Source organism: Eurosta solidaginis, chromosome 1 (assembly GCF_040869045.1).
Source record: "Eurosta solidaginis isolate ZX-2024a chromosome 1, ASM4086904v1, whole genome shotgun sequence".
In the NCBI taxonomy this organism is placed as follows: domain Eukaryota; kingdom Metazoa; phylum Arthropoda; class Insecta; order Diptera; family Tephritidae; genus Eurosta; species Eurosta solidaginis.
Window position 1 is genome coordinate 354,757,325 of NC_090319.1, and position 16,956 is coordinate 354,774,280.

General features: G+C 38.6%; 1 protein-coding gene across 2 annotated transcripts in view; it reads right to left on the reverse strand.

Annotated features, from left to right (window-relative positions):
- The window catches only part of LOC137238103 (acyl-CoA Delta-9 desaturase-like), a 48,123-nt gene that overhangs the window by 3,441 nt on the left and 27,726 nt on the right, over nt 1–16,956 (reverse strand). For both annotated transcript variants that reach the window (XM_067762724.1, XM_067762725.1), the window contains exons 3-4: nt 5,813–6,149; nt 5,557–5,742 (exon numbers count right to left, since the gene is read on the reverse strand). In XM_067762724.1, the coding sequence (XP_067618825.1) occupies nt 5,557–5,742; nt 5,813–6,149 (523 nt within the window). The remainder of the gene's footprint in view (nt 1–5,556; nt 5,743–5,812; nt 6,150–16,956) is intronic.

Sequence of the window (16,956 nt, forward strand, 5' to 3'; positions counted from 1 at the left end):
AAGCAGTTTGTTTCGATATTTTGGTGGAATAACAACACGATGTTCGAACGTTAAACATCCGGAGGACAACTTATGATCGGTGATTAGTGTCCAATGACGCGCGTATAAATATTTGAAACATTTCTGAACCGCCCACACAATTGCCAATGCCTCTTTGTCAATCTGTGGATAGCGTTGTTCTGTAGCATTCAATGTTCGACTTGCGTATGCAATTGGTCGTTCGGTCCCGTTCTCTAAACGGTGTGAAAGCACGGCTCCTAGTCCTGTTGGACTCGCGTCTGTTGCCAGTAGTACAGGAAGTGTTGGGTCGTATGGCATCAACACTTGAGGTGAAACCAGCGTCTCTTTCAATAGGGCAAACGCTGCGTTTGCCTCCTTAGTCCAGTAAAATTTCTCTCTTTTCAGCATATCCCGCAATGGTCGTGCACTTGTGGCCAAATCTGGAATAAATGCGATATAATATGTGGTTTTTCCTAAAAACAGCTGTAACTCTTCGAAAGTCGTTGGCTTGGGAGCGTTTGGTACCGCTTCAATGTGTTTTTCGGATTTATGTACGCCCTGTTCGTCGATGCGGTGGCCAAGGAACTCCACCGATGGTGTCGCAAAGACACACTTTGACTTGTTCAAATGCAAACCATGTGATTTAATGCGATTTAGTGTCGTTTCCAAAACTATCAGTAGCTGCTCGAAGTTTTCAGCAAACACCAAGATATCATCAAAAAAATTTAAAACATTTGGGACTCCCTGTAACACAGTCTCCATTTTTCTTTGCCAGATAGCTGGAATATTTGCTGCTCCATATACCGCACTAGTAGGTCGTATTAACTGTATTCACTGTATTTAATGTCAATACATGCGCAAACACATCTTCAATTGTTAAATGCGTATATGCATCTGTTATATCTAAGTGACAAAATATTGTAGCGTTTTTTATGTTAATAATAATGAGCTTAAAGGCCGTGGTTAAATAAAACACAATGTTTAAAATTTCATTGGTTTTTTTAATTTGTCAATATTTCGGCTTCAGTCTGAAGCCATCTTCAGGAACTTGTGGTTATTCTTTATCGACTCGAAATTTTAAACATTGTGTTTTATTTAACCACGGCCTTTAAGCTCATTATTATTAACATAACGTAGTAGCGTTTTTTATTTTATTAAACAAATCTTCTGCTTTTGGAATCGGGTGTTCGTTGATGATCATTTTTGGATTGACAGTGGGCTTATAATTCCCGGTAATGCGAATACCCCCATTCTTTTTTGCTACTACGTGTGTTGTTTAGGCCCATTCTGAATGCTCCACTCTCTTGTAAAAACCTGACTGAATTTTACGATCTATTTCCTGGGCATACTCCTCTCTCAGCGCCATCGGTACATCGCGCGCTCCCGCGAAAACTGGTGTTGCTCCAGCTTTGAGCTTTACTTTTGCAGGTGGCCCACTCAACTTCCCAGCTGTCGTACTGAAGATGTCCTCAAAACGTGTAATGAGATGTTGCAGTCGCGTTTGTTGGTTTATTGATAGTTCTCGTGCTATTGAATTTATAGTTTTGATTCGGTTAGACGATGAAAACGGTTCAGTGAAGTTTATTTCTCGTGCGAATTGCGATATCCATTCTCGGCCGCAAAGTGTATCACAATCTCCTTGCACGACATACAAATTAAGTCGTCGTAAAGTTTTCCCCATTGCCGCAGTTACTACGACCCGTCCAATGCAGTTCACCTTGTGGCCCGTATAGCTTGTAAATCGTCGATCTGTCTTTAACAACTTAAATTTGGTTTAATCGAATGCAACGTTTTGCAATTCATTACTGCACATGGTGCACCCGTATCTAATTCCATCTGCATTTGTTTCCCATCTATATACATATATAGGAATCATTTTTCTATCTACTGCATTGCATGCATTAACACTGTTTAGTTTTTGAACTGATTCACATTCATCCTCTGAAATCTGATCTAATTTGGTTTTGCACACTTTGGCGATGTGGCCCACTCTTCCACATGCAAAGCATTTGGAATTATTAAATGTGCAGTCTTTTCTAAGGTGCTGCCCCACACATCCGTAACAATTGGACCCTTTCTCTTTTTCCCTCTGCATCGGTTTTTCACAGTTTATACGTTGGCTCGCTTGTTTGTATCACCTCTGTGCACTTTAGGTCTGTTGTGGCGTTTTGTGTTAATTCGATTGTATGCGCAATTTCGTATGCTTCAGCAAAATTTTTTGGCGTTCCTCCTGTATTGATCTTTGAGTACAGGGTATTGTTCTCAAATTTGTAGTGTGCTTCTGACTGAGAGAGACCCTTTTTACTTTTTCTAAAGTATTTTGATGTTGGACTTGAACCAAGGATCTTAAGGTTGCGTGAAAAGCACGATTGACACCCAGTGGAAATTATTAATAAGGCGGCAAACAAAAAACTGTTTTCCCTATTTCATTTTTGACAAAGAACTCACTAGTCCACTGGTGGCAGCGGACGAAGAGGGAGTCCCGCATTGTTTTGGGAAGATCTAGTGACTAGCGACTTGAGCTCCCTTGACTATGCTAATGGGCATCAGCAGTAGTAAAAGTAAGATGGCTTGAAAGGGAGAGAAAGGACCAGCGCAAATTGGGAAAAAGCGATAGCCCCGTTTAGTTAAGAAAAAACTATTTTTCCACCTTGTGGCGATGGTTTTCTGATGTTTGGAAATAAGTAAACGTTTTTATAACGTATTTCGTTATTAATATCTTTATTTATTATATATTTTATTATTATATATTTTTCCTCAGATTATCGGTTAGCTATCGGGTTCAAACCACCAACGATTTTATATGAAAGCGTTATCAAAAGTAACCGACAAGTCGTCGTTAATTAATCGTTGACATGCTGATAACAAACAGGACACGATTCGTAACATATGATCACGGATCGAAACACACAAGCGATAAAAATTAGGCTATCCAACTATTTAAAAAAATAAAAATATTTTACGGATCTAGTGAATATGCGCTGACCCTAGTTCACATATTTCACTAATCCGATACACAATTTCGGAGCTATTGTGATTTAAAAAATGGCATTCCATCACGGATTGTATGTTACGATTCGCCCCAGATTAAACTTCAGTAACGAATCGATAAACTTTCGATATCAAATCGATAATCTTTTTCTAACATATCGATGACTTCCGGTAACCTATCGATTAGTTTTCGATATTAAATCAATAACTGCTTTTATAAAAAATCGTTAAAATATCGATAACAAATCGATAAGTTTTCGATAACATGGCCTGCTTTTCGGTAAGTAATCTATACCTCCCCTTACAATTCGACTTTTTTTATAAAAAGCTCGTCGATAAAATTTCGAAAAAAAATGTCAATAACTCATAGGTAGCCTAAGTAATCAAAATCAAATTTTTAACATTTCTTTGACAAATCGATAGCCCAACTACATCTCATCGATAACACACCTATTACAAACCTTTTCTTTCCGTTTCTTCTCTTCCTTACTTTTCCTTGGCTTGCCTTGCTGTCTGATTTCGCATATATCAACTCTACCCCGGAACCTTTTCCCACACTACACTACAGTATAGTGACTACACTTACGCTTCCATTCTGTATAAGTCCATACAGCGTAACAATACGATACACTACACCTGCATTTTTATTCTACATATATATACCAAATAACATAGCCCTAACTACGCTTAAGATTTTACCATACCGTGAGCAAAGATATTTACAAACAAAAAAGCGATACAATAAATTTTGAAGAGAATATGTATGTGAATAAATAATGTGTGCCTAAATTTTATGCATTTTTATATTCAGCTGAGCAGAGCTCACAGAGTATATTAACCTTGTTCGCATAACGGCAATCCGTAAGGGCATAAACTAATCGAGATAGATATAGACTTCTATATATCAAAATGATCTGGGCGAAAAAAGAAATTTATTTAGCCATGTCCTTCCGTCTGTAAACACGATAACTTGAGTAAATTTTGAGGTATCTTGATGAAATTTGGTATGTAGGTTCATGGGCACTCATCTCAGATCGCTATTTAAAATGAACGAAATCGGACTATAACCACGCCTACTTTTTCGATATCGAAAATTTCGAAAAATCCAAAAAGTGCGATAATTCATTACCAAAGACGGAAAGGGCGATAAAACTTGGTAGGTGGGTTGACCTTATGATGTAGAATAGAAAAATAGTCAAGTTTTGGACAACGGGCGTGGCACCGCCCATTTTTTAAAGAAGGTAATTTGAAAGTTTTGCAAGACGTAATTTGGAAGTCGTTGAAGATAACATGATGCAATTTGGCAGGAGTGTTACCACTATTACTATATATGTGCTAAATATAAATTAGCAAAATCAAATGAAGAACACGACCACTTTTTAAATAAAAAAAATTTTTTAAGTCAAATTTAAAAAAAAAATTTATTATCTTTACAGTATATAAGTAAATTATGTCAGCATTCAATTCCAGTAATTAAATGGTGCAACAAAATACAAAAATAAAAGAAAATTTCAAAATGGGCGTGGCTCCTCCATTTTTCATTTAATTTGTCTAGAATACGTTTAATGCCATAAGTCGAAAAAAATCAACCAATCCTTGTGAAATTTGGTAGGAGCATAGACTGTATAACGACAATTGTTTCCTGTGAAAATGGGCGAAATCGGTAGAAGCCACGCCCAGTTTTTATACACAGTCGACCGTCTGTCCTTCCGCTCGGCCGTTAACACGATAACTTGAGCAAAAATCGATATATTCTTACTAAACTTAGTTCACGTGCTTATCTGAGCTCACTTTGTCTTGGCATAAAAAATGGCCGAAATCCGACTATGGCCACGCCCACTTTTTCGATATCGAAAATTACGAAAAATGAAAAAAATTCCATAATTCTACACCAAATATGAATAAAGGGATGAAACATTGTAATTCTATTTGTTTATTGACGCAAAATATAACTTTAGAAAAAACTTTGTAAAATAGGTGGGACACCTCCCATATTAAGTAGAATAAAATGAAAAAGTTCTGCAGGGGAAATCAAAAGCCCTTGGAATCTTGGCAGGAATACTGTTCGTGGTATTTTATATATAAACAAATTAGCGGTACCCGACAGATGTTCTGGGTCACCCTGGTCCATATTTTGGTTGATATCTCGAAAACGCCTTCACATATACAACGAAGGGCCACTCCCTTTTAAAACCCTCATTAATAACCCCAAATAGTGGCTCTAACCGAGCTTCACTTCCTTTAGATTCAATGTCAAATGATTTGTATACGGCTTTCGTTTCTTTTAATATCCGAAATAATGAATTCCTTAACATATTTTTTTTTGCTTTGCCCCATATTCTGGAACTCTGTGCATTACAAATACACAATTCTTATTTACATAAATAGCCTAGTCAAAGTTTTATTTGAATCGACTTCATTGAAGGTACTGCTATTGCGAAAATTGAGTCCAAAAAATGGAGTTGCACTCGAGGTTTTGGATTGATTTGTCGGTATTGGCAAACACGTGTATGCATCTTAGCATGAAAATAACGGTATTGCTATAATACATATATGTATACTTACTTGTCATAAGGACGACCGCCGAATTTATGCGCAGCACTATTGACACACCATGTCACATTCAACAAGAAACACCAACGGAACATTGTCGCCACAAACCAAGAGTTGATGAAAGATTCACCCCAGAAGTACATGGGCACAACGGTTGGTAAGATAAAACAAGCCAAAGGCATCAGTAGCATATAATACCTAATGAATTAAAAAAAAAGAAAAATAATAGGTCAATCTAGTATGTAACATCACCCAATTCAGCACATACTTCAGCTGCCACATCAAAATACGATCAGCATGCAAATCTGTTAGATCTAAACTCTTTCCCTTAGCAATGACATCGGGATGTTTTTTGCACAACAACCATCCAACATGTGAAAAAAAGAAGCCACGTGTTGCATTATGAGGATCGGCATCGGTTTCGGAGAATTTATGATGCACACGATGATCACGTGCCCAATGATAGGCGGCATCTTGAAAAGCACAGGTATTGAATGCAACTAAAATCAAACGTAGCGGCCATTTTGCTTTATAGGAACGATGAGCCCATAGACGATGTGCACCAGCCGTTATACCCAAAACGCCGATGGAATAAAGGAATATTGCTGAAAATAAATATAATGAAATTTTAGATTTACATATGTACATATCCATGCTCTGCGAATGACTCTTAAAATGTGAATCAGGGATGTATCCTTATACATATATATCTATAGATATAATAGCAGCGTTTTGCTCCTTTACGAATCTCTAAGTAAAGCCGGAGCCCCTGTGCTATCGCTATCAGCAGCGCCTTTGTCGCAACAAGACCAACGTTGCTTCGCATAGGCGGCACCGTGAATGGAAGGATCTATTCAAATACGAGGAACGCACGCGTAAGGCTCTTAGAGAATAAGCTACATAGTACGACTAAGACCGGGAAAGCTATATTCAGATACAAGCATTAATCAGAAAAAGATCTGAAATATCTGCTTTCTATAAAATATAAGCGCATGTTATACAACAGGTATTAAAATTTTTCAAAATTTGATCCCATAAATGTTCAGGTCCATTACAGGTATGAGGTCTCGTTATTACTGTTTTTTTATACTCAGCTAAGCAGAGCTCTCAGAGTATATTAATTTTGTTCGCATAACGGTAATCCGTAACGGCATAAACTAATCCAGATAGATATGGACTTTTATATATCAAAATGATCTGGGATAAAAAAGAAATTTATTTAACCACGTCCGCCCGTCGACCCGTCCGTCCATCCGTCCGTCTGTCCGTAAACACGATAATTTGAGTAAATTTTGAGGTATCTTCATGAAATATGGTATGTAGATTCCTGGGCGCTCATCTCATATTGCTATATAAATTTAACGAAATCGGACTATAATCACGCCCACTTTTTCGATATCGAAAATTTCTAAAAACAAAAAAAGTGCGATAATTCTTTACCAAAGACGGATAAAGCGATGAAACTTGGTAGGTGGGTTGACTTTATGACGCAGAATAGAAAATTAGTAAAATTTTGGACAATGGGCGTGGCACCGGCCACTTTTAAAAGAAGGTAATTTAAAAGTTTTTGAAGCTGTAATTTAGCAGTCTTAGAAGGTATCATGATGAAATTTGGCAGGAACCTTACTCCTATTGCTAAAAAAAATTAGCAAAATCGGATGACGAGCACGCTCACTTAAAAAAAATTTTAGAAGTCAAATTTTAACAAAAAATTTAATATCTTTACAGTATATAAGTAAATTATGTCATCATTCAACTCCAGTAATGATATGGTGCAACAAAATGCAAAAAAAAAAAGAAAATTTCAAAATGGGCGAGGCTCAACCCCTTTTTCATTTAATTTGACTAGAATACTTTTAATGCCATAAGTCGAACAAAAATTTACCAATCCTTGTGAAGTTTAGTAGGGGCATAGATTCTATGACGATAACGATTTTCTGTGAAAATGGGCGAAATCGATTGAAGCCACGCCCAGTTTGTATACACAGTCGACCGTCTGCCCTTCCGCTCAGCCGCTAACACGATAACTTGAGCAAAAATCAATATATCTTTACTAAACTTAGTTCACGTACTTATCTGAAATCACTTTATCTTGGTATAAAAAATGGCCGAAATCAGATCCGACGCCCACTTTTTCGATATCGAAAATTACGTAAAATGAAAAAAATGCCATAATTCTATAACAAATATGAAAAAAGTGATGTAACATGGTAATTGGATTGGTTTATTGACACAAGATATAACTTTAGAAAAAACTTTGTAAAGTGGGTGTGACACCTACCACATTAAGTAGAAGAAAATGAAAAAGTTCTGCAGGGCGAAATCAAAAGCCCTTGGAATCATGGCAGGAATACTGTTCGTGCCATTATATATGATGTACATAAATTACCGATACACGACAGATGATGTTCTGGGTCACCCTGATCCAAACTTTGGCCGATATCTCGAAAAGGCCTTCACATATACAAATGAGGGCCACTTCCTTTTAAAACCCTCATTAATACCTTTAATTTGTTACCCATATCGTACAAACACATTATAGAGTCACCCCTGGTCCAACTTTATGGCGATATCTCTAAAAGGCGTGCACCTATAGAACTAAGGCCCACTCCCTTTTAAAATACTCATTAACACCTTTCATTTGATACCCATATCGTACAAACACATTCTAGAGTCACCCCTGGTCCACATTTATGGCGATATCTCGAAAAAGCCGTCCACCTATAGAACTAAGGCCCACTCCCTTTTAAAATACTCTTTAATACCTTCCATTTGATACCCATGTCATACAAACACATTCCAGGGTTACCTTAGGTTTATTTTCCTAAATGGTGATTTTCCCTTTTGCCTCCAAAGCTCGCAGCTGAGTATGTAATGTTCGGTTACATCCGAACTTTGCCTTCGTTACTTGTGTTTTTTTTTTTTGTGGCTGTGCACGGACTTAAAAGCACTCCACAGCCACATAAATGAAGCAGTTAATGCGACACATGTATTCCCATGCGTTGAGTCCGGATATCCTATGAGAATTGGCCCAGATGGTATCAGTTCAGTCCTAACCTCAAAAAACCGAAAAAATCACTGGCGGCTAAGCGTTTTTTGAGGTAAGGGCCAAAAACGGACACGGATTCAGAGCATCAAAATGTTGAACGTACATGTGTCGTATCTGTATCAGACCCGTCAACCCTTTTTGTGTAGCTTTGTTGTTTATCGTTTTTAATTTTTTCGAAAATCTGCTTTTTAAAATTTAATTTTTTAATTTTTTAAAGATGATAAATAAAAAGAAATGGAACTTCGAAAGGAATTTACTTGTTTTGAACAAAACACAATAGTTTTGGTCCGAAACCTAGCAGAGTGCTGTTCAGTGAATATATATGTGGGGTTAGGTAGCACCAATCAAAACATTTCACAATCCTCAACATGCACACAGTAACCGTCGTATGAATTAATTTATGAATATTCAAATAAACTTGCTGAAGCTTGCTTACAAAATGTCTACACCAATGAAATCGCGAAGATGGCCTAAATATTTGCATATGTCAAAATTATTTATGCAAACTTTTAATTTTTTCAATTTGTTATGCTGACTTATTGAATAAATGCATATTCGAAATAAAATTGATATAGTATTGAATTTAGCAAAGTAGCCCATAACCAAAGTGGCCCATAACCTTAGAACGTATGCAAGTATTCGCAAAGGGTATAAACAAGCAATCATCCATTATTTATCAATGAATTTATAGTTCTGTATTATAATAGAACTAGAATAAAATAAAATAAATTAAATTGATTCGGAAACAACAACTCGTTATATATTGAGCTCAATGAAACTATCGGAGTTGTGACTGTCCGTTCCTCTCGAGAGGGAAGCTTCTTAGCGTCGAAATAAAAGCTTCGCTTTAAAGAAAATTCAACATCGATCACCTAAGCCGTGTCGAGCGGATTTACTTAAAACGGTCCTTAACCAACCACTTTGGGAACTTGCGTGAAATTGCAAAAGCAACATTAAATTGTCAGGTTAGACCTGCAGTTTGCTCTGATCAACTAAATGTTTAGCTAACTGACTCCACTAGTATTTACCTCCCGTGATTTCGAACCAGAAGACAGCCAATTTTGCAAATTAACTTAACATATTCCTGGAAATAACAATTTGCTTCATGCCTGCAGGTGCCGAAGTATTTAAGGAAATAAACCTTTAGAATTACTGTCACAATTGCACTACGCCAGCCACTAGGCCAACAGTCTGAAATAATAGGTACTCCATTGAATAGCTGATGCAGCAGTTGCGTCTGCGGGCTGCAAGAAACCAATCATGTACCTACTGTGCGAAAACACCACATAAAGTCTAAAATTTTGGAAAGAGATAATCTCGAACATACCGAACGGTTTGGGATGTACCTTCCCTTAAACAAATTCTACTTAAAATGAAAACAAGATCATCCATTTCTGAAATATTTCAGGATTAAGTTTTAAAATTTTTTTACTACGCACAGCATTGTTGTAGCGGAAAGATATGATACGTCGGTAGTAAATCAACTGCCTTCGTTTAAGGCCCTGGCAAAGTTGCTATAGTCATAACGTCTTAGTCATAACCATACTTTTACTAAACCATATCTGTTGGTTTAAGGTAAACCTTAAAAATGTATTAGTTTCATAGAAAAGACGAAAATGCAAAAAAATACTAACAAATTGCACAAATAATACATTACGTGAAAACGTATCCAAAGCAAAAATAAATTATTCAAAAAGTTAATAAATTCGCCAACTCAAATACTTATAGGTCATGAATATGGCGCAAAAACCAAAAACGAATTTGTTAGTTATGGTACGATGACGCATATTTGGGACGAACTTTTCAAAACCACCTACATATCCCAAATATTAACCGATTTTATTCATTTTTGTACAGAAATTTTTGTAATTGAATTATGAAGAGACTCACATCGGCCGATTTTTTAAATTAATTAATTTAAACAATTTGTTGCAAAATGACCTCTTTTTGCAGAACTTTACATAATATAGGTTAGGTTAGGTTGAACTGGCCGGTCCATGAGGACCTCACATAGACTGATTGAGTCCGTAGTGTTACCAGAAGTTTGTTTTAACGACCAAACTGAAAAACCCTATCAAAAACAAGGACCTATGTTATAAAATAATTCCGTCCTCTTGGCAAATACTAGGAGCTTCCTAGGACTTAAGCCACTTGCTGCTTCTAGATCTGACAGCTGTATCACTCTTAATAGCTGGAGTCTTAGCCTGGCAAGTGTAGGGCACGAGCACAGAACGTGCTCGATCGTTTCCTCCTCCAACCCGCACCTCCTACATCTGCTATCATTGACCAAGCATAATTTAAAGGCATGTGATGCCAGAAGGCAGTTTCCAGTCACAATACCCGTCTTGAGTCTACAGTCCCCTCTTTTTAATGATAGAAGCAACTGTGTTAGTCTAAGGTTGTAAGACCTACACATAATCTTCGACACTTTACAGCCCCGCGCTTGAACCCACGCCTTTCCCGCTTCGGCGATCATGTGCACCTCTCGCCTTCGCTTAATCTCGCCCAATCTAATTGGGACGTCTACGGAGCAAGCTTCAAGGGATGCACCCTTTTTAGCTAGTTCGTCCGCTTTTTCATTCCCATCTATTCCCATATGCCCTGGGACTCAATATAGATGTATGCTTCTCCCTGTCCCGATTCTCTCCAGAAACTGCTTACACTCTAACACGCATTTAGATGCTGTGCTATGCGAGATTATTGCCTTAATTGCTGCTTGACTGTCAATATAAAAGTTAACACGGTTGCAGCTTAAGCTATTCTCTTCCAGGGTTTCTACTGCTTTGGTTACGGCTAATATTTCCGCTTGGAAAACGCTACAGTAATCCGGCAGCCTGTAGGATGTGCTTATTTCCAGATCAGCGCAGTACACCGCAGATCCTACTCCTTCCACTACTTTGGAACCATCGGTGTGCACATGTATGGCCTCGTCCGCCATTTGCGCATCCTTGCGCCAACCGCCCACCTCTATTGTGGCCTTAAGATCTCCCTCGAAGCGCAGATAGGGAATCAGGTAGTCTGTTCGTCTTGTGATTGATGACGCTATACTACTATGGCCATATGGTCGGCGCTCAAGCTGCCCCGAAGCACCGAGCCTGGTTGCGGTCGTTAATGCTTTGTTCTTTGCTACCAGGTCTACAGGTGGAATGTGCAGAATGGCATACAGTTCAGCCGTCGGGGTTGTTTTCAGGGCTCCCGTAATGCAAAGCATCGATAGTCTGCATAGCCCCTCTAATTTTTTGAGGTATGTTGTTTTTTTGTGTGGCTTTCCACCAAACAAGAACTCAACAGTATAGAATAGGGCTTACAATCACTGTAAAAACCCAATGAGAAAGAGAGGGCATTAGGCCCCACGTACACCCCAGCATTCTTTTACATACATAGAGTACCGTTGAGGCCTTCTTGACCCTCTCCTCCACGTTGAGCTTCCATGACAGCTTACTGTCTACGATGATTCCTAGATATTGTGTGCAAGGTTTTTTCTGTAAGGTCACCCCTCCTAACTTAGGCCTGGTCCAATTTAGGACCTTGTACCTCTTTGTAAACAAGACCATATCCGTCTTCTCCGCATTGACTTTCAACCCGACATTAGATGTCCAGGTATGAATATCCCGAAGCGCCCGATCCACCAAAGAACTAATCGTTGGAAGGCACTTTCCACTTATGACAATTGCAAGTCATCTGCATAGGCCGTAAGTTTTACGGATCCCTTATCGAATTGCCTGAGCAGTTGGTTGATGACCAGCGTCCACAGCAGAGGTGATAGCACCCCTCCCTGCGGTGTGCCCCTGTCCACTGATTTCGTGGCCTCGTACAATCCCCATTGTGATGTACTTTAATGTAATTAAGACCATCCATAATCGCCCATTTTGCAACATTATTGAAAGCTCCAGCAATGGCCAAGAAGACTCCTAGAGCATACTCCTTATATTCCAGGGATTTCTCTATGCTTATTACCACCCTATGCAATGCGGTGTCTACCGATTTGCCTTTGGTGTACGCATGCTGTGTTGTGGAGAGCAGCTTTTCATCCACGTTGGACTTTATGTACACATCTATCACCCTCTCAAAGGTTTTGAGCAGAAATGATGTTAATCTAATGGGTCTATAGTCTATGGGATACACGTGACCGATCTTCCCCGCCTTTGGTAGAAAAGCTACACGAGCAGTTCTCCAAGAGTGCGGTACATGATTCAGTCTTATGCACCCATCGAATATTATTTTAAGCCATTCCACGACCGTCCTACTTGAGACTTGTAGCATGGCCGGGAATATACCATCTGGACCCGGCGATTTAAACTTAGAAAACGTCTTCACTGCCCACTCGATCTTGGTATCGATCACCAAGCCCGGCACTACTAGCTCCGTGATCGAAGTGTGAGTGATGTCTTCTGGCTCTTCTAAACCGTCTCCCGATGGGAAATGTGTATCGAGAAGCACTTCAAGGGATTCATCACTATTACGTGACCATTCCCCGTTCTCCTTCTTTATTAGTCCCTTGACTATGTTTCACTTTGCTAGGACTTTTTTCAACCGTGCTGTTTCGCTGGAGCACTCTATGTCCGTACAGAAACTTTTCCATGAGTTTCTCTTCGCCCTGGTAATTTCACGCTTATAGATCCTCAGTAGATCCCTGTACTCGTCCCGACACGCTTCGCTTTCCGCGGTCTTTGCTAGCTTACACATTTCTTTTACCTGTCTTCTTAGAAGACTCAGCTCATTGCTCCACCATGGCGGCTTTGCTTTTCCTCTGAATCTTCTTAGAGGGCAAGCTTTGTTATACGCAGTCATAAGCGTCCTTGTTAGGAATTCATTCGACTCCTCCAGTTCCTCTACATTAGCAACCTCTTTGGGTTGTCCCAATTTTTTTTCTACATGTTTCTGGAATTTAGTCCAGTTCGTTGACCTAGGGTTTCTAAAGGTTCCCCCCTTCTCTACCCCCTTTAGGGGGATGCTGAAGCTGATATACGCATGGTCGGAGAAGGATGGTCTATCAAGAACCATCCAATCATACCTTGATATATCACGCTCGGAGCTCAATGTAATATCCAGAACATTGCTGGATGTTGGACCAATGTATGTAGGGACATTTCCCCTGTTGGCTATCTGCAAATTGGTTTGCAGGATGTAACAAAATAGAGATTCGCCTCTGTCGTTCGTATCTGCTCCTCCCCACGCATTGTGGTGCGCATTTGCATCTGCGCCTATGACCAACCGCCCTTTGTGCCCTTCCTCCTGTACTAGCCTTTTGCACTCCATCGGTGAAACCTCCGCAGCATGGGCCATGTAGCAGGACGCCAGGATAAATGCCTGCTTATTCTTTTGCTCAACGGCCACCGCTACGAGATCCTCAGTGGTGTAATTAGGCAGCATATATGAATGCAGCTGTTTCCTTACCATTACTACAGCTCGCACCCGTCCACCCTCCTCAAGGGTTAGGAGGAGTTCGCTCGACGCCACTTTACTGTGTTGGAGGTTTATCTGTAGGACTCGCAGCACCATTGGGCTGTTTGTCCCCCTCCAGCACCTTCATCTTGACGTCGTCGTCCTCCTCTTTTCCTTTTGGTTTAGAGTATTCGAGGCCCCCTTCAGCCTCTCGTGACTGTTGTGCCGGGTGTTCTTCTCTGCGAGTCACAGCACCATTTAGCGGTTGGTCCTCTTCTAGCACGTTCGTAGTGTCGTTGGGGACCTCCACCTGTCTTTTTTCCCTTAGGCTTTTGAGGTCCTTTTCGACTTCGCCCACCTCTAGCGTGTTAGGGTTTTTATCCTCGGGACTTCTTTTACTGAGTCGCATGTACATTTTGCCAGTGCCAAAGGACATTTTGCCAAGCTGCGTGTACAAAATATCCTCCGTCTGCTTGTTTATTTGGAAGATGTAGAACTGACCATCCTCGGTAGGCCGAGATTCACTAAGTACCTTCCAATCCTGTGTCGGTATGTTCGGATTCTGATTCTGCAGAAGTCGCAGTGTATCCTCCGACTTCATCATATAATATATATTTGTGTAATCTTTTCGTGACCATAAAGTTTTTACCCAATACATAATCGAGTGAAATTAAAGAGATCCGAGGCATTACTAATTTGAGATTTGATATTCATTTTACAAAATTCATTTGTTTAAACAATTGGGTGAACAAAATTCTGCAACATTTTTTTTTTCTTCAAAATAAGTGACAAATTAAAATTTTATGGAAAAAGTGTGTTCGAAAAAGTAGTTTCCTTTTTTTAAAAAATATAATTAGTTATAAACAAATTATTAAACAAATAGTTTTGCAATTTTAACACACAAATTGTATGTCACGAAAGTGATACATAAATACGTATTATAATATAAAGTTCTGCAAAGAATAGGCTATTTTGCAACAAATTGTTTGATAAACAAATTAATTTGAAGAAGCAAGCGATGTGATACTGTTTTCTCACAGACGGCTTATTGAATAATAAAGGCAGTTTTCTACATTAAGACGCTTATTGAGCTCAATCTTCCCTACAAAATTCGAATCTATAATTATTTCATTAGTAGCTAATCGAATGCCTAATGAAGTCAAAACCACAATGCAACTCTGTTGGCAGCGTTCCGCTTCTTAGTTTTTGATGTGTTCAGTGCTTAAAAATGTCATTTGTCAAAGTAAATGTCATTGTCTGCATGGCGGACAAGGTGGCCGCATCGAACAGCTGATTATAACCTTTCTTTATTTGATTTGATACATCAACTTCCGGCGCAGTACGATTTTGACATTTGTCCATCGAATTTACCAAAACAAAGTACCTGGAATTCTTATTTATGTATGGAGGTATGTCACCATGCTGCCACCTTATATCGTTCCGCCATGATTGTCTGTCATATAGCATTGTCATTTTATTCGCTTGACATTTCATCCTTTATACTAATCGAGCAGTTACTTCTGTGTGAAAGCAAAAAATTTACGATTTCATTAGAAGGTGAAATGAGATCATTAAGTTTCTGTGTGAAAACAGTACGAGTCTCTTCAGAATTTAATTACGAAAATTTCTGTGTGAACATTGTTGCAATCGGTTGATTTTTCGAACCTGTAAGTGGTTTTGAATGAAATTAGTGCTTAATCCCCAATGTGTGACGGCTAGGACGTTGCATCAGCTGTTTCATATAAATATGGATATGGCAAGTTCGCATGGCCTTTGTTTGGATAAGGCGTGGGCTTGTTGTTTTTGTTGTTTACGTTCAGAACAGTTTCAGTTGTTCAGGAAAAAGAAAAGGCGATTTGGGGCTATTGCGTATGTATGGTGTAACTAACTTTAGAACCTATTTCGTTTTGACTAGGATAATGCGCTACAGTCTTGATAATCAACTATTCGAATAATCGATTACCAAAAGCTATGCGAATAGTCGAACATTCGCATAATTTTAATGACTTCTTCTTTTCGTGAAGACGTTGTGCAGTTATCTGCAGCTCATTTGCACTTTCCTTCTTTGGCATCCTCGAATTTAGAAAATAAGTTCCATACCCAACTACGTTTCCCGAAACCATCATATTTCGAATAATGGCAGTTAGTAAATTCCATGCTATGTCGAAATCGAATATCAGCTAGTAAATTTTCAATCATTGCAAAAGTTTCTACTCGATTGCTACTATGCTATACTATGTATTTCGACAAATGAAGGTATGTACATTAGTGTGGGTCGATTTGTATGGACGAAAGTTAACCGATATCGCGCCATCGATTTTTCGATAGGATATGGGCTCAGGAAAAATAATAACTTTCGATTTTGCGAAATTTAATTTTTTTAACTTTTTTCGACTTTGATTTTTAAGGGTTTTTTCATGACCTACTAAAAAAATTTTCATATGTATACCCTGTCCGACCCAAAAATGTTCGGTAAAAACGTTATCTATTACATTTTTTTTCATGAAAATTTTACAATCAAATGAAAATTTTTTTTAGTAGGTAATGATAGAAACCTTAAAAATCAAAGTCAAAAAAAAGTCAAAAAAAAAAAAAAATGAAATTTCGCAGGGTCGAAAATTATTTTTTTTGGGTATGCGTAGTGGAACTTTTTTTCCTGAACCCAAATCCTTTCGAAAAAAGGTAAAAAAAAAAAATGAAATTTTGCAGGCTTGAAAGTTATTTTTTTTGGATATGCGTAGTGGAACTTTTTTTCCTGAGCCCAAATCCTATCGAAAAATCGATGGCGCGATATCGGTTAATAAATGGACCCTGTCTAATGTACGTACATAGGTGGCGTGCATAAGCAATACAACAATGACAAGATGCAGATCTCATTTAGGTGTCAGCAGCACAGGAAAAGCTGAAAGGGTGAGCGTATACATACACATATACATCGTCTCCGAAGTTTAAAAAATAACATAGGTATAAACTATTAC